The sequence below is a fragment of the Octopus sinensis genome, linkage group LG20 (genome assembly GCF_006345805.1).
Source record: "Octopus sinensis linkage group LG20, ASM634580v1, whole genome shotgun sequence".
Classification (NCBI taxonomy): domain Eukaryota; kingdom Metazoa; phylum Mollusca; class Cephalopoda; order Octopoda; family Octopodidae; genus Octopus; species Octopus sinensis.
The window spans coordinates 27,821,478-27,839,823 of record NC_043016.1 but is presented as its reverse complement, the minus strand read 5'-3'; the positions used below and the strand labels follow the sequence as shown (position 1 = coordinate 27,839,823).

The 18,346-nt window shown below is 35.5% G+C and overlaps 1 protein-coding gene across 1 annotated transcript in view; it reads right to left on the bottom strand.

Moving 5' to 3' along the window:
* LOC115222503 (exocyst complex component 8-like) overlaps nucleotides 1–18,346 on the bottom strand; it is a 52,370-nt gene that overhangs the window by 4,675 nt on the left and 29,349 nt on the right. Inside the window, exons 3-6 of the mRNA XM_029792733.2 lie at nucleotides 16,864–16,960; nucleotides 15,754–15,898; nucleotides 12,733–12,913; nucleotides 7,561–7,691 (exon numbers count right to left, since the gene is read on the bottom strand). Of these exons, the coding sequence (XP_029648593.1) occupies nucleotides 7,561–7,691; nucleotides 12,733–12,913; nucleotides 15,754–15,898; nucleotides 16,864–16,960 (554 nt within the window). The remainder of the gene's footprint in view (nucleotides 1–7,560; nucleotides 7,692–12,732; nucleotides 12,914–15,753; nucleotides 15,899–16,863; nucleotides 16,961–18,346) is intronic.

Sequence of the window (18,346 nt, the reverse complement as noted above, 5' to 3'; positions counted from 1 at the left end):
TAAAATTGTTTGTGATAACAGATATTGATAGGGAGATAAGAATAATGATTAACTGAGGTGATGATAATATATCTCATTCAAGTTCTACATTATTGAAACTTTTTATTTCTCTGATTGTAAAAAAGTAAGTATCAATATAAAATTGTGTATAAAACTAACATATGTAACATTCAACAGTCCAGTCCACCCGTCTATAACGAAGAACCACAGGGTGATATAATTTGTTACAGTACACAAGACTATAAAATTGATGAGTGTTATACTACAATAGAGTAAAATCCAACATTAAGTAGGGTACATTTCTCTTGTTTAGAAGGAAGAGGGAGGATGGTGAACATTTCCATAAAACAATTACAGTTGTTAGAGAAACCAATGTCATATGGTGATGTGTCAAGTTTATTGTATTGCTCAACATTTTAAGGCACAAACTGATTACAAAACAAAACAAAAAAATTCTAGTTTAAAAGAAAAATTTATTTGTAGAGGATTAGAAATGAAGTTTAAGTTACTAATTTTTTAATAAAACTTGTATCTGTGTACAACAAGAATAATTGACAAGAACTGATTTGAATATACTAGATATGATTAATAGTGAGCTATTAATCATGCCGTCAGTAACACTAGATACAATGAAGACTAATCAGAGACAGCAAAAAGCAATACTCTTACAGGTGAGGCATAACCTTTTAGAATTCAGAATACTTTGTCAAATGTAATTCTTATTTATTCACACTGTTTTGAATTAATCATGCATTGCAAGGTAGGTATGAGAGGCCAGATCTAGCTGGTTTGAACATAAAAGAGAATATTTGAGACACACATGGCTGGTTTAACCCTTTTGTTACTGTATTTATTTTGAGATGCTCTGTGTTTCTTTCAATTACTTTAAATATAACAAAGGATTTAGTAAAATAACTTAGCTATCATTCAGCTAGTGTTTGATGGACGATTTTAATTCAGAACTTTTGAAAACAGGATATTTGTACTCAGAGCCAGAGCTGGTTTCAGTTGGGTTGGTAACGAAAGGGTTAAATGCTAAGGTGTTAAGTTACAAATTAGTGCTAGAATTGCAGTTGGGGATTTCACCAGTAAACGTGTTGTTCTTTTCTGCAATAGACTCCTACTTCCCTTCCTTGCTGCTGCCACCATTGTCGCCATCATCACTATCTAACATCTGTTTTCCATGCTGGCATGGGTTGAATGGTTTGACAAGGAGCTGGCAAGTCAGAAGATTGCACCAACCTCTATTGCCTAATTCCGTATGATTTCTACAGCTGGATTACCTTCTAAATGCCAATCATTCTACAGGGTGAACTGGATGCTTTTTTTTATGTAGCAACAGCAGCAGTGAGGTCACCAAATAATTTACAAGGCCTTTATAATAACTACTATCACTTCAGATTGTTGTGAGGAAAAGAAGGAACAGTGATGGATTCCTAGTTGAATGTTTGCATGATGTAATATTGATAACAGAATTTATATATGTTAGGGAGTGATTAATAGAAATGATGCTGTAATTGTCATTATCATCATCACCATCGACATAGAGTCTTAAACTGTCCATTAATTTACTATCAGGAGACTGACCCTCTCATTTTGCTTAGATTATAGCAGAAAAATAAATATATACTCCATTTTTAAACAACTACACATGGTTGAATTAGTAACCAATTATAATAAAAGGAATATATTCATTCAAATACATCAAACACAATTTAAAGGAGTAAGAGAAAGTTGTAGCAAAAGAGTCAGCAGAAGTTCACCATTACCTTCTGCCAGAACCACATGGAACTTAGGTGCTTTGCTCATAAACACATACACCACCCGGTCTGAGATTTGAACCCACAATCCCTTGACCACAAGCCTTTTTAGCAAGGCAACAATAGGCAAGTGTTAATAATTATAAGAAAAGCAATAATCACTTCCAATTTAGGCAGAGGGTCAGCATTTTGAGCAGAGAGTGTTAATTGATACCACTGACTCCAGTATTTGACTGCTATTTATTTTTACTGTGACTGGAAGGATAAAAGGTAAAGCTGACTTCAGTGGATTTTGACCTCAGAATGCAAAAACCCAGAAAAAGTATTGTTAGTTCCTTTGACATTGACTCACCCTGCACCACCCATTATTCTAATGATACAAACTTCCTGTTTTAAAGTGAGTAAAATTGAATTTCAGAAATTTCATGTTAATTTATCTTCCAATCTTTGGCTTAATACTGATGAAGATATTTTACTAAAGTCATCATTATTATGAGAATTAATTGAAACAAAGGCAGTGTAATTCAACAGAAACGTAATAACAAAAGGATTAAGCATTTTGTCTGACCCTCTAACGATTCTACCAATCATTTACATTATTTACAATTGACAGATATTTGTCCTCATCTTATTTGTTGTTAACACAATGTTTCGGCTGATATACCCTCCAGCCTTCATTAAGTGTCTTGGGGGAAATTTCGAACCTGGGTTCTCATTCTTAGGGTATTTTTCGATATTATTATTATTATTATTATTATTATTATTATTCAGGTGGCTGCTTGGAATTGAACTCAGAATCTTGGGGTTAGTAGCCCGCACTCTTAACTACAGCACTATATGCCCATGGGCATAGAGTGTAGTGGTTAAGAGTGCGGGCTACTAACCCCAAGATTCTGAGTTCGATTCCTAGCAGTGACCTGAATAATAACAACAACAACAACAAGAACAATGACATCGAAAAATATCTTAGGAATGAGAATCCAAGTTCGAAATTTCTCCTAGACACCTGATGAAGGCTGGAAGGTATATCAGCCGAAACGTGTTAACAACAAACAAGATAAGGACAAATATCTGTCAATTGTAAATAATGTGCATAATTCCTCATCTCTTAAATATAGAACTGGATTCTACCAATCCACTGCCTGAAAACACCATGAGAGAATGCTAATTTGTTTGTTCCTTCTTGAGCCATGACTGGCTCATAAGGGCCAGTTTCCCAGTTTCATTGGCATATAGGTTCCCCCACCTTGAAGGGATGCCGGTCCATCATAGGTGAACTGCTAGATGCAGGAAGAAAGAGTAAGAGAAAGTTGTGGCAAAAGAGTCAGCAGAAGCTTACCATTACCTTCTGCCAGAGCCATGTGGAGCTTAGGTGTTTTGCTCATAAACACATACACCAACCCAGTCTGAGATTCGAACCCGCTGCTCTAACCACTAGGCCATGTGCCTCTAAGAACGCTGATTTACTGCTATGAAATATCCCAGTAACAACAAATAAAATTTGACTAATTTGTATAGAGTCGCTTACAGTGTTATTTCCTCTCTCTATCACAACTAAAATGGCTTCTACTTCTTGGAGTTAGCTGAGTCCATGTCAACTCCACTCAGGCATTACTTACCCACTCCCTCTCCTCCTTTCAATACTCTTGTTGTGTCCAACACCAGTCTGAGTTTCACATTAACTCCTAGTCCTAATCCATTCTATCTAGAATATTGACCCCATAAAACCTTACCCATGGTTTTTCCTGTAGGTGTTAACTTGCAGTCCCACCTTAAGAAAACATTAATGGCTTCAATCTCACCAGTCCCAAGGGGATATTGAAAATGATGGGTACCACCCCATCCTCCAGATCCAGCAAGTAAAGACAGAAAAAGCATCAAAAAAGAAAAAAAAACAATTTACAAAAATGTTGAAGAATAATTCAATAATTATTGTACAAAAGTATTGGTTATTACCTCATATAACACACACATATATCAAGATACACCTGATGGCTTATTCAATACATGACTGTATGAATAAGCTTTCAATACAAAACTTGGCAGTTCCACTTAACACAATCTTTATAATAAATCTGACTCTACTTTCAATATTGCGTCTCCTCCATCATCAGTAAATGTTTTGTGGTTATTCTTAAACTTGCATTAAAACAATCTTATTTTAACACACACACACACTTACTCACTCACTAACTCAGTTTTGTTGAGGTGAGCAAATCTTCTTGAGGACTGCATATCACCAGTCATCCAGATCCTTTATCATCTTCTCCATGAGGTTCAAGGTCCTGAGATCGAACTTTATGACTTTGCCCCTCATCTTCCTGGATCTCCCTCTTCTGCAAGCTCCATCCACATTAAGTGATTGGCACTTCTTTATACAACTGTCCTCATCCATACACATCACACGTCCATAATAGAACAATCTTCTTTCTTGCACATTACATCTGATTTCTCTAATGCCTAGTTTTGCACTCAGCACATTTATACTCTGTCACTGGTACACAGATATTGGAGAAAGCTCGCTTCATTTCTTTCCAGTCTTCTCATCTCCTCTACATTCAAGGCCTATATCTAACAACCATGCAGCATAACCATTCTAACACCATCAACTAACAGTCATTTTTCCATACTGGCAAGCCAAACTCTAATCTGTTTTAGCATGGTTTCACACCAGCCACTTTACAGAGTGTACTGGATGTTTTTCATGTGTCACCAACACTGGCAGAGGCACTGAGTAACTCACAAGACAAAGACCTCTCGACTAAGAGGGAGAGAAATATTGAGGGCGGGGTCTTTGTGCCAGGTGATGAGAGGTCATAAGAATGGCCATTCATCAATAACACACACACAAATATATACAGACGAAATTATAGTCAACTGTTTATATGAGTGATATATCTATTTATTTTAATTCTTTTTACCTATCTTTCTATCAGATCTTCACTCTACATTATAAAGCTTTAAAATACATTAGTGATAACTGAAATACAAGTTTCATGTGGCAACATGTGGCATATCTCAATACCCACCCTTCTTAGCAATCAAGGGCCATGCATTTCTTGATAATCTCCCTTGAATTTATTAAATAATTTAGGTTACTTAATATACCATATCTCTCTTCCTTACCCCTTTCTTACACCCTACATAAACATCCTCCATGTGCCTGTGCTCCCTGTTGATACTAAAATTAGCCAATTTGGGTTTATGGGTATTCTGATTAAACCCCACAAAAAGTGTGAAGGGAGTGTTTCCTAATGTAGAGGAAAGACAAGGATCTTATCACAATAATATATTACTGTCCTGTAATAAAAGAGCAATAACTACTCTAAAATAAAGCTGATGCAGCAGTAATGGTATTGCCACACACACACACACACACATAAATATACACATTCACTAAGTCCATTCTCTCAGCAAAACCACGTATACAATATGACAATTATCCTAGCAAACATCAACACCTGTCATGTTGGAACTGTAGAAAGTTGGGCTTGTGTCAGGTGTATACAACAACCGTCATTTAGCAACTCACCCCCACCCCCACGACCACCGTCGCTGCCATGACGACGACGACCACCACCACCACTGTCGCCGGTGCCGCCACCAGCAGCAGCAGCAGCACCACCACCACCACCACTGCTACTGCATGATATTTGCAGATGTTCTCAATCCCGAATGCCTACATGACAAAGATTAAAATCCTAGATAAAGTGGCTTTACTTGTGTGAGAGAAACTTGTGTACTCAGTGCTAACAATGATATAGTTCGGTATTTGATAAATTAACAGAGAAGCAGAACTTCGTGTGTGATAGGTGTAAAGGAGTTGTAAGCAATATGAATAGCTATGAAAAGTTCAAGAGCTGCTTAGACAGATCCTTAGGTGTATTAGTTAGTTAGCTTATGTTATCTCTGGGATCTGATTATAACTGCACGTAGTGTTGTATGAAGTGAAAGTAGAGTTGTAAGAGAAAGATGTTTAGGGGCTGTGACCTTTGTTTACAAAAACAAAAAAAAAGAGTTGTGTGAAACAACCATGTGTTTTTACAAACAGATATGTCAGAGCAAGCAATTCAGGAAGCTGTGACCTCAGTTTATAAAAAAAAAAAGGTGGTGGTTCTTCTCTTTATGGAAGATTGGGGGTGAGGGGGGAAGTTATCCTCAGATGAGAGACTTGGCCCAAATATTTGCAACAAAAAGTCCCAAAGGACTAAGTGGGATGTTAAACTAGGTGGTGGATTAAGTCTAGAAATTAGAGGTGAAACAACATGGACATTAAAGAGGCAAGTTGAAGAGATTATGGACAGAAACGAGGCAGCTATAATCAGTTGGATTGTGTAGACATGTATGGAAGACAGAGTACAAAAATGAACTGGGTGAGTTTCTGGAGATTTACTTTTTTTGATACTAATCCACTGGAAACTGATCTTGGCCCTAAGCTACCATTTAAAGTGATTTACATTTAAACTTTTCATAAAATTTTTATGTTTATATAGTTCTATATTTAAGCGATGAGGAATTATGCACATTATTTACATTATTTACAATTGACAGATATTTGTCCTCATCTTGTTTGTTGTTAACACAACGTTGTGGCTGATATATACTCCAGCCTTCATCAGGTGTCTTGGGGAAATTTCAAACCTGGGTTCTCATTCCTAAGGTATTTTTTGATGTTGTTATTATTATTATTCAGGTCACTGCCTAGAATTGAACTCGGAATCTTGGGGTTAGTAGCCCACGCTCTTAACCACTACGCCATATGCCTGTGGTCCCATGGGCATATGTGACCTGAATAATAATAATAATAATAATAATAACAACAACATCGAAAAATACCTTAGGAATGAGAACCCTGGTTCAAAATTTCCCCAAGACACCTGAAGAAGACTGGAAGGTACATCAGCTGAAACATTGTGTTAACAACAAACAAGATGAGGACAAATATCCATTGAATGAAAATAATGTTTTATGTATTTGTTTTGCAAGACTCTTGATGTGAAACCATATATTGAAACAGATATTGCCATACTTGGGGATGATAATATTTTGCTAATTAAACACATGCACTACACTGAAGTGAAGACCTACTATTTAATTGGCAAAATATGACCAAGTACAACAATATCTTTCCGCTAAAATTTAAGTTTCAAGCACCAACTTAATAATGACAAAGTTTGTCATTATCATCATTCAATGTCTGACTTCCATGCTGGCATCAAAGTTACTTTTCTAAATTTTTCCTTATTTTCAAAATTTATTGAAACAAAGCATATTTCGGCAGAAATATGGTGGCAAAATGGTTATCTAATGTGCTGGTATGATTACATGATATGAATGGGTGAAGAGTGCTGAATATAGAAGCTATGTGTAATGAGGGATCAAGGAAGACATGAGAGGAAGAAGTAAAGTCAGATCTCAGGATGTTGGGACTAACAGATGAGATAATGGATCAAAAAGAACATTAGCTTAAATTGTAGACCTGTTCAACCATAAAATGAAAATAGACATTGCAACAACACTGAAATGATGAATTAGCTTCAATGAATTTCTAAATGTTCATTTACTTTTATAATGTAAACCAATGAATTAATTAAAGCCAGCACTACATGTTTCCTAAATAAATGAATGAATAGACAACAGCTGCAGGAAAGTAAGACACAGAATAGAAAATATGAAAAGAGATATTAAAGTCAATAGTTTGAATGATTCAATTATATAGGAACACTTTATTTCAGAAATATAGATTATATTAAGAAAAACTTATATCATTAATTAATGATATAAAAGAAAAACAACTCACCTCTTGACAATGTTGTCTTGCTAACATAACACATTCTGCAATTATTGAGAGATTGGATTTTCCACCAAATACTTGGCGCTTGAACATGTCAACAAATATTTTCAGTTCTTGATGTGACCAAACAACAATGGCTACAAGGAGAATAACAACAACAATAACAATAATAGTAATAATAATAATAGTAATAATAATAATAATAATAATAATAGTAATAATAATAATAACAATAATAATAATAACAATAATAATAATAGTAATAATAATAATAATAATAATAATAGTAATAATAATAATAATAATAATAGTAATAATAATAATAATAATAATAATAATAATAATAATAATAATAATAATAATTATTATTCTCTCTACTGGAGGCACAAGGCCTCAAATTTGTGGGAAGGAGACCAGTCAATTACATCAATCCCCAGAGTTTCACTGTTACTTAATTTATTGAACCCGAAAGGATGAAAGGCAAATTTGACCTCAGCGGAATTTAAACTCAGAATGTAGGAATGGGTGAAATACCGCTAAGCATTTTGTCCAGCATGCTAACAATTCTACCAGCTTGCAGAATAATAATAAACTAGAAGATTAGTGAATTGGGACACTTAGATAGGAAACTATTAACAGCATACAGAAGTCACAACTCCAAAAGCTACACTAATAGAATACATCTACCCCACTGAAAAGGAGGTCATGGCCTGACACAGATAGAGAACTACAACAGAACAACAACAGTTGGATTTTAAAAAATTAGAAACAAAAATTGGATGACTAATTGTATGTAATAAAGTAACACAAAAAGAGAAAAAAAAAAAAGAAAACACTTTTCTCTATAGACAAGGTGACAAAAAAATACAAAACAGAAACAAGCTACACTGAAGCACTGATCTCAGATGACAACATGACAGATATTATAAAAAACAAAAAACAAAAAATCATGATAACAGAACTGCAAAACGTAATAAAGAAGAAATGGAGAGAAAAATCACTCCGAGGCCAATACCCTGCAAGGCTCGACAGAGAAGTGAGCCTAAATGAAATCCAACAATGGTTCAAAAGGTTTGGACTAAATGCAGAAATGGAAAGACTGATTCTAGCTGCACAAGACCAAAGCTTGACCACAGACAACTATAAAAGCAAAATAATGGTAACACCAAATACAGAACATGCAATTAACACAATGAGACAGTTGAAACCAATTCCAACCATAAATCGCCAGCGAGAAAGAAGAAACTCTACTCTGCATGGAATTACATAGTCAGTTCTACTATGAAACTAATGAATTAAAAGACCAAGAAGCCTCATGGAGCTGGCTCAACAAGGGTACCCAAAAAAAGAAGACTGGAAACCTAATCATTGCTGCCCAGGATCAGGCATTAAATACCAACGCAGTGAAAAAGAATTTATACCACACAAGTGCAATGAATCTCTGCAGAATGTGTGGGAAGTGGGTTAAAAGCATGATTCACATTGTTAGTGCTTGTGAAAGTCTTGCAGAGAAAGAGTACAAATGAAAACACAGCAGGTAGCCCAAAACTTTCACTGGCTACTATACCAGAAGTATGGATATAAGGTAACGGGTGCTTGGTACCAACATACACCGGAAAAGGTAATGGATGAAAAGGGCTAGGCAAAAATCCTCTGGGACCTTGACTTCCAGGCAGACAAGATATTTGAGCACCAAAGGCTGTATATAGTAACCCTTAGGAGGGACAAACAAAAGTGCCTAATAATCAACGTAGCAGTGCCAGGAGATCAACATATTACCATGAAAGAAAGAGAAAAGGCTGATAAATATGGAGACTTGAGAATTGAGATCACCAAGATGTAGTAGCTACGAGAGTCAAACATAAAGGTTGTTCCTGTTGTCATCGGAGCATTGGGTTCAATACCACCCAATCTGAAGAAACAACTGGAAATTTTAGAAAAAAACTCTACAATCTAGGTGTATTGCAAAAGTTGGCATTACTTGGAACTGCATGCATATTGCATAAAGTACTGTCTGTCTGAAGTCCTTTTTGTGACTTGACAGACAGTACAAACCCCTGGTAGACACAACACCTTCAATCAACATCAAGATATTGGATATTGTGTGATATCTTAAATAATAATAATAATAAATGCCAGGCAGTGGCTTTCATGGCTTCTCATCTTAACTGATTGGAAGTATTATCATGTACATTGTTTTGTCTTGGTATAAAACATGGGCTACAGTAAATATTCTGCTCAATACCACAGATTTGTCACTTGCTTGACCATAACCAGTCAAGCATGTCCCTTGGTAACTGATGATGTGTGCATCTCTGATCACAAGCAGAAGTAGTTGGGGAGCATCATAGCCATGTGTTGAGAGGGATTCTTTGGGGTTTGAATAGTTCACCTCTGGAAACATGGGTGGTTCTTTCAACATCCTTAAACAACCCTTATTCAGGGACCGTTTGAGCGGGATGGGCTACTCAACCTGAAGAAAATTCTAACTGGGCCCCACCTGCATGGTCATGTACTGTTTATCTTGATATAAGATCACCATGTTGTGCACATGTGGTTGTGATGCATGCACCTGGTATAACCTTATCAGATGGGTAGTCATGATGGGTATATTGGGCATCATATAATTGTACCCCAGTGTCACTTCGATGACATACGCTGCTCTCTCACTCAATAATAATAATAATAATGCCTTGATGCAGTACCAAGCAGTGGCTCTCATGGCTTCAGATCTTAACTAATTGAAAATGTTATCATGTACATGTTTTATCTTGGTGTAAAAGATGGGCTACAGCAAATATTCTGCTCAATACCACAGATTTGCTTGTCAGTTGTTTGACCATAACCAGCTGAGCATGTCCCTTAATGGCTGACGATATGTGCATCTCTGATCATGACCAGAAGTAGTGGGGGAGCATCATAGCCATGTGTTGGGTTTGAATAATTCATCTCTGGAAACGTGGGTATTTTGTTCACCACTCTTAAACTTTATTCAGGGACCTTTTGAGCAGGATGGGCTACTTGACTTGAAGAAAATCCTTACTGGGCGTCACTTGTAAAGTCATATGCTGTTTATCTTGATACGAGCTCACCATGTCATGCACATATGGTTGTGATGCATGTGGGTGTTGTACCTTTATCAGACAGTCATGATGGGTACATTGGGCTTTGTATATTTTTACCCTAGTGTAACTTTGATGGCATGCATTGCTCTCTCACTCAATAAATAATAACAACAATATTGAAAGAAATTCTATCAAACTGTGTATTAGCTAATCAACAGAATATCATTGTCATAATGATCATTGTTTTAATGTCCACCTGTTCTTGCATGGGTCAGATGAATTTGCTGAGGTAGATTTTCTATGGCTGGATGCCCTTCCTGTTGCTAACACTCACCTATTTCCATTCATGGTAATATTTCTGTTTTTCATAGATGTTTTTATACAAAAGGCACCACTTGTATGTCATTGACACTTGTTTACAACCATCATGTAATGAAAAGACAAGGAGACACTAACAGTAATTCATATATACATGTATACATAAGTATACATGAATATGCATGTGATAGATTTCTTTCAATTTCAATCAACCAAATCCACTCACAAAGCTTTGGTCTACCTAGAACTGTAGAAGACTTGTTCAAGGTACCATGCAATGGGACTGAACCCAGAACCAAGTGGTTGGGAAGCAAGCAATGCCTGTGCCTGTATCTATTCTAAATTTCATTTTCTCCCTATGCTATCCTTATATATGTAAGTGTGAAGTGTGTGCTTGTATATATAAAACATGTGGTATATTAAAAAAAAAGGTTCTGAAACAAAACAGAAAAGAAAAAGAGAGGAAAATAGTCAGGTTAGGACATATAATACAACTGGAATAATGCAAATATAGAAAAATGAATGTTAAAATGAGGATAATGATGATGTCAGATCTTACTTTCATTACTTGCTATATATATTGTGCAATATTAGGTTGCATGCAACATGACAGTCTCATTCTCTCTCTCTCTACCTTTCTCTTTGTCATAAATGTAACCACTAATTTAAGCATTCGTGGTGTAAAATGGGAAGGAGTAAGTAGAAAAAGGTGTGTTTGTCAATTTTTTGACTGAGGAATCTTTTTACTGAATCATTATTATATGTTTTCTCTCTTCATGGCAGAAAGGTCACTTTGCAACCACATGGTTTTGGGCAAGTGTCTTTTACTGTAACCCTGGGCCAGTGAATGAATTCAGTAGACAGAGACTAGGTGGAAGCTGATCTTCTGTGTGTGTGTGTACACAGACACACATATATATAATCATTTAATGTCTGTTTTCCATGCTGGCACGGGTTGGACAGTTTGACAGGAGCTGGTAGCCAGAAGATTGTACCAGGTTGTAAAGTTGCTGGCATTAGGAAAGGCATCAGGCCATACAAACCATTCCAAAACAGACAATTGGAGCCTTGTGCAGCCCTTCAGCTTGCAAGTTTCCACTCAAACTATCCAACCCATGCCAGCATGGAAAACTGATGTTAAATGATGATGACGATGATGATGATGATGATTGATTGTGATGATGAAGAATTGCTGTAAGTATGCTGTATATTGATGTTTTTTGCAAAATGGTAGACCGTTTGGTTATTGTCATTCATTGTATGTAACTAATATAACAAGCTTCACAGTGGTTGGTTCATAACAATGGATGTTTGTTAGTCAGATATTCTTAATCTGTAGTCTACTGTAGACAATTCCTCTCAGGCTATGTACAACATATTTCCTTCAACATCTAGAATAATAGTTGTGGTTGTGTGGGATCTTGGGCAAGTGCTTGCTACTATATCATGGGCCGACCAAAGCCATGTGAGTGAATTTGGGAGATGGTAACTGTATGAAAGACCATCATAAATACATACACACACACACACACACACACACACATATACACACATAAACGGGTGAATGGACAAATGAAAGAAAAAGGTATTCAGCTCATTTTCCAGTAGCCAACTGGATATGAATCTGTGACCTTTGAGTTAGTAATCCAGTACCTGATATTTCCCAACAACTCCTTTATTTTCTTGTAAAGTAATGTAGCAAAAACAATAAGAGTGCTGAAGACCAAAAATCAAAGGATAATGGTGAAGCTATTGGTAATGAGGATGACAATGATGAGTAAAATCGAATAGTTACCAGAATAACAGCCGTAATTCTGTGGAAATGCTTTCATAAATTCTTTGCCTGTTTCAGCTAAACTTGAGAAAAATCCTGTACAGAGACGCTTGATGTACAATGTTGTTGAACCTTCAAACTTCAATTGTCTGATGTTATATTTAATAATGGCACTCCGGTTGTTCAGAAACAGTTCACAGGCCTAATAAAATACACAAAACAGGGATCAGAAAGTTCTCATTAGACTGATGATTATAACATGTTTAGTTGTTGATTTCATACTAGTTAGCTTCAGTTCAATCCATTTCTACTAGACCTGTAATCAAGGGCCTGCTAGCCATGGCCACCCCACCTTTTCTTTTCAAGCACAGACTACTCACATCATTATTCAATGTATCCTTCTTTTCCAAGACAATAGAGTATGAGTTATTGAAGGAGTATAGGCAGCTTTTCTAGCACAGTGAACAATTGTGTAGAGTGTCTTGTTGAAGTTTGAAAGAGTAGTGAAAGCCATACAGCAAAAGGTACACTCCCATTCAGCTGAGACCATGCTGTGGTTTCAATTACTACAATCTTTTTTAAAGGCATTTATTTCTACCCTTTCCTATCTAAAAGTTATGTAGTTCTTTTACACTTTTGTTTGAAGTTAAAGCCTTGTAACTACCATGTTTTAAGCACTATCACAGACACATGCCATGCACACTATTGCCCTATTCTCTCCAGATTCTGATTTTAAATACCCACAGAGCCACAAACTATTCTTTTCACCCCCTTTTCCCCACTACCATAACCAAGGAATATAATAAGGGTTAATTCAATTCAACTACAAACCTCCTCTTGATCATCATTGCTTAATGTCTAGCTTCTATGCGGGCATGGGTTGGACAGTTTGACAGGAGCTGGCCAGGTAGGAGCTTGCATCAGACTTCTGTGTTTGTTTTGGCAGGGTTCTTATAGCTGGAAGCCCATCCTAACACCAACCACCCAGCAAAATGGACTGAGTGCTTTTTATGTGGCATCAGTACAGGCGAGGTCAGTTTGGCAAGATTTCTACAGCTTTTCCAAATGCCAACCATATTACAATGTGGACTGGATGCTTTTTATGTGGCATCAGCACATTCACTCCAGAATTTGGTTTTGTGTCAAGACATAAGAAATCAGGGATCTTTTCTGTTGCTGACATTTTCCTACTTTTTAGAATTTTGCTCTAATTATTTTCAAATTTGGTGTACCAATTTAGTTTTGTATGCTAATTATGAAAATGAAATTGATAAATAACAAGTTAATAGCTTTTAAAATTTGCAAATTTTGGGTATTTTAGCCAATTGAAAGCCACAGACATATTAGTACTTCTTTCTGTAGTAACAAGGCAAGCAAATCTGTAGTTAGCTGCCTGAACCACCATCACATGTGTGTTCCTTTGGCTTATGTAATTTCTTTGATGATGAGTCAAACCCTCATCCTAATCCTGAACCCTAAATCTAACCTTAAACCCTAATGTACAGTTTGTTTTTCATTTTTGTAATTTTACACAAAAAAATTTTGTTGAGGATTTTTTCCTTTTTGAAATTATTTGCATGTCTGTTCAACTGTTTTTACATGACTTTATTCATTAAAATTTACTAAAGCATCTTACAACTTTCATTGTCATAATGTTTTGCTTTCATTTTGTGATAGACAGCTCTCATGCAGAAAATGCCAGCTTCCAAATCTTGTTTCCTGATCAAACTTTAAACTTCTGTAACATTCTTTCTAAATTTTTTCTGGTACAGATGAGTCACAAAATCAGATTCAGCGTAAAAAATTACATCAATATACCAAATTTGAAAACTTTCACTTAATTTCGAAGTTTCAAAATCTGTGACAGCAACTGAAAAAATCTGAAATCAGTATTTTTCTTGAATTTAGTCTACTGGGAAAATAATTTCTTGAATAATCTTGTAGAAAGGCAGTGTGGTAAGAAGTTTGCTTTCTAACCATATGGTTCCAGGGTAAGTGTCTTCTACTATAGCCTTGGGCTGCCAAAGCCTTGTAAATGGATTTGGTAGTTGTAAAGTGAAAGAAGCCTGTCGTATATATACATATATATGTATATATATCTAAGTGTGTATGTGTTTGTCCTTCACCACTGCTTGACAACTGGTGTTGGTTTGTTTATGACCCTGTAACTTAATGGTTCAGTAAGAGATCAATGAAATAAGTACTAGGCCTAAGAAAGAAAAAAAAAAGCTACTGAGGTTAATTCGTTCAACTAAATCCCTTTAAGGTGGTGCCCCAGCATGGCCCCAATGACAAACAAGTAAACGATAAAAGGTAACATACATGCATACACACACACACACACAATTTTGACAGTCCTTATGGAGCACTCAGTATGAATTCCCAGCTAGCTACCCATTAAAAATGATATTTGATCATGTGATTTCAAAACATAGGTGCATATATGCATAAAAAAAAAACAAGTATGAGCATGAAGTAAAAATTAATTAAACAAAGTAGGTAAATTTGTCTTTTTCCTTTCTCTCTCTCTTCATTTCCCTGTTTATATTTAAATAAATCTCTGCTGGTTATAACAATGAATGTTCAGCTATTTCATGAACAGCTGAATACTTATTGAGTTAGTGTGTAAAACTCAAGTGTTTCCCACAGCCAGAACTACCCTTAACGTAATCTTTAGGTGGAAAGGTGAAATCAGTGTTACATAGTTGGATCTTTGAATTACAGATATACTCTATCCAATGAGATTCCACATAGATTCCATCTATCTCAATGTTACTCATATGGATTGAATTGAGGTTATAGTAAAAGGCATTTGTTGAAGATGCCATGCTGTGGTATTGAACTAAAGACCTCCCAGTTAAAGAAACAAGAAGCTATAAAGTGTTAAGTGTCTGGTGTTGGGGTAAGAACTATCAACCTATTGGTGTGTTGTCTCATCCACCTCAATCACTTAGCCATTTGTGACGCCATTTAAAAAAAACTAAATAAATAAATAAAAATGGTAACTGAATTTTATCTCTCAAAAGAACTGCTGGAACCTACTTGAGCAGACTTCCCAAGACGGATAAGCTGTGTCACTGCCCTTCTTGCAGCTCTTGGACCACCTCGAAGAGACCGTTCTGGTGTCACTTGTAATTCACTCATTAATCCTTCTGTTAATTGTTTAATCCTATGATCAATGCGAGCTCTGCAAGAAACAAAAGGTGGGATGTGTAAAAATTACTTAGCAGAAAGAGGAAATAAAAAATTTTTTTAAAGATAATTTCATATTATAAACATTTTGATTTTATTCTGAAATTCTTTTTTTATTGTTTTTATATTTGTATATGAATGTAATATAACACACACACATACACACAGAGTTTTCTTTCCCTTGTTAGCACAAATAAGAAGTAAAAGTAAAATCAATTTATAACTTTAAATATAAATAAAAACAAACCAGAAACCACAATCCCTCATCTCTCTAGGTGTAAAGTCCCTACCACCACTTGGAATTTTGTAATCTTGCAAGCTGCACAGCAACCTTATTTGTGGTGATAGCATGAAAAAGCATCCAGTACATTCTGTAAAGTGGATGATATTAGGAATGGTATCCAGCTGTAGAAACCATGCCAAATTAGACACTGGAGCATGATGCAGTCACTGGGTCCATTGGATCCTGTCAAACTGTCCAGCTCATACCAGGATGGAACATGGATGTTAAATGATGAGGATGTCAGATATTATGAAGCAAAAAAAAAAAAAATTTCACAACTATAAACTGAGCTAACATTTGATCGATTATTGCCTTGAATGTGATTATAATTTTCCTGCATAATTAACATTCAATTAATCTAATCTTGAGAGATCATGACTTTTTTTTTTTAATCTTTACTTCTTAACATTTTGGTTTAACCCTTTTGTTACCCTGTTCCTGTTGAAATACACAGTTTTTGCTTCAATAAATTTTTAAAAATAATAAAGAATTTATTAAAAGTTACCATTAATTAAGTTGTGTTTGGGACATAAATTAAAACAACATTTTGATGGAAGGTTTTAATTTAGTCACTGCTGCATCACAACCATCATCATCATCATCAGGTGTCTTATTCTAAACAACAATTAAGAGAAGGGGTAATTTGGTACTAGGGTGTTAGATAGATGAATGATAACTTTGTGTATGGATAAGCCTTCAGTCTATAAGTAAGATTTCCACAATGTGATATCCATTGATAGCTAAGTGAACTGATGTAATGTAAAATAGTGTGTACTGCTGGAGAAATAAAACATAGGAAATGAGAGATAAATCTCCATTTGAACATCATACCATTCTACCATAAGTAACATTCCCACAGGATGTGATTCTTATTTCTGCCAACAAGCTAGGATAACAAAGCATACTTGGGTTACAACAACAGCAGTTGTAGTTTGGGGAGGCCCTGAATCATAGGGTCACCACTGGAAAGTTTAAGTTAGGAAAGAAAACATCTTTTCTCAAATCAAATTCACTGAAGGAAGTGGACCCAGCATCTATAGTAAAATGGCATCTAATTACAAGTAGGTGGACTGTATCATTTTATCATTGTATCAGTAACTACGAATGACATGACATGGTGACATATTATAAACTATTTCTCCACCCACCATGCAGTCAACAAGGCTTTCTCCATTTTCCTCGTTCTTTTCCTGTCTTGTAAGTTACTTGACAATCTCACTCATGTTGATGGCATAGAAAAGAAAAAAGCACCCAGCACACACTGTAAAGTGGTTGGCATAAGGAAAAGAATCCAACTGTAGAAACTATTCCAAAGCTATCATTAGAGTCTGATGTGGATTCTGTTATACTGATCAACCTATGTCAGTATGGCAAATGGGCATTAAATGATGATGATTGCTCACCTGGTTGTTAGTGTTTTTTTTTAATTTTTAGATTCGGGTCAAATGCAATTACTCAGACTTTCTACCTATGACTGTTTTATCTTACATAATACATCGTCAAGGATTACTTCATCCAAACTGTACTTCACTTTTAAAGGCAGTAGAGTGTCATTAGAAATAGATTTAGCTGCTATTTCTAGCAAATCAAATGACCGTTTTTGTTCTCAGATGGTAGTCTACTTCTCTATTGTCTTTCATTGACATCCTTAATTACATTTTAATTGGATGATAAATCAACTCTTCTACCGGCTGAAATATGATGATAGTGATGATGGTGGTAGTGGTGGAGATGGTAATGATGGTGATGTTATTGATAAATTTAACGATAGCTATAAAGATGAAGAGATGACAGGTGGACAAAGTCACCTCTAAGAAGATTTAGTCCATCATTTAAATATGGCATGGATTTTCTTTATGCTGGTTCTGGCAGCTGTACTGAAAACTTTCACAAAGATGTGTGATGAATATGATGGTAACAGAGTTATTATAGGGACATACATTTCTGCTAAACTATTATTATTATTACTTTCAGTTCTCAAGATGCTGGATCTCACAGAAGCAAAAGGAAATATAATATGCAATATTGTTAGAATATTCCAATCCATATCAACATCTTAGACATTAAAACAATGAATATGATGGTGGTATTCAATAATAAAAACTGATGAAGATGACAAAGTCAAAACCAATGTTTCTACCAATAAAAAAAAATATAATG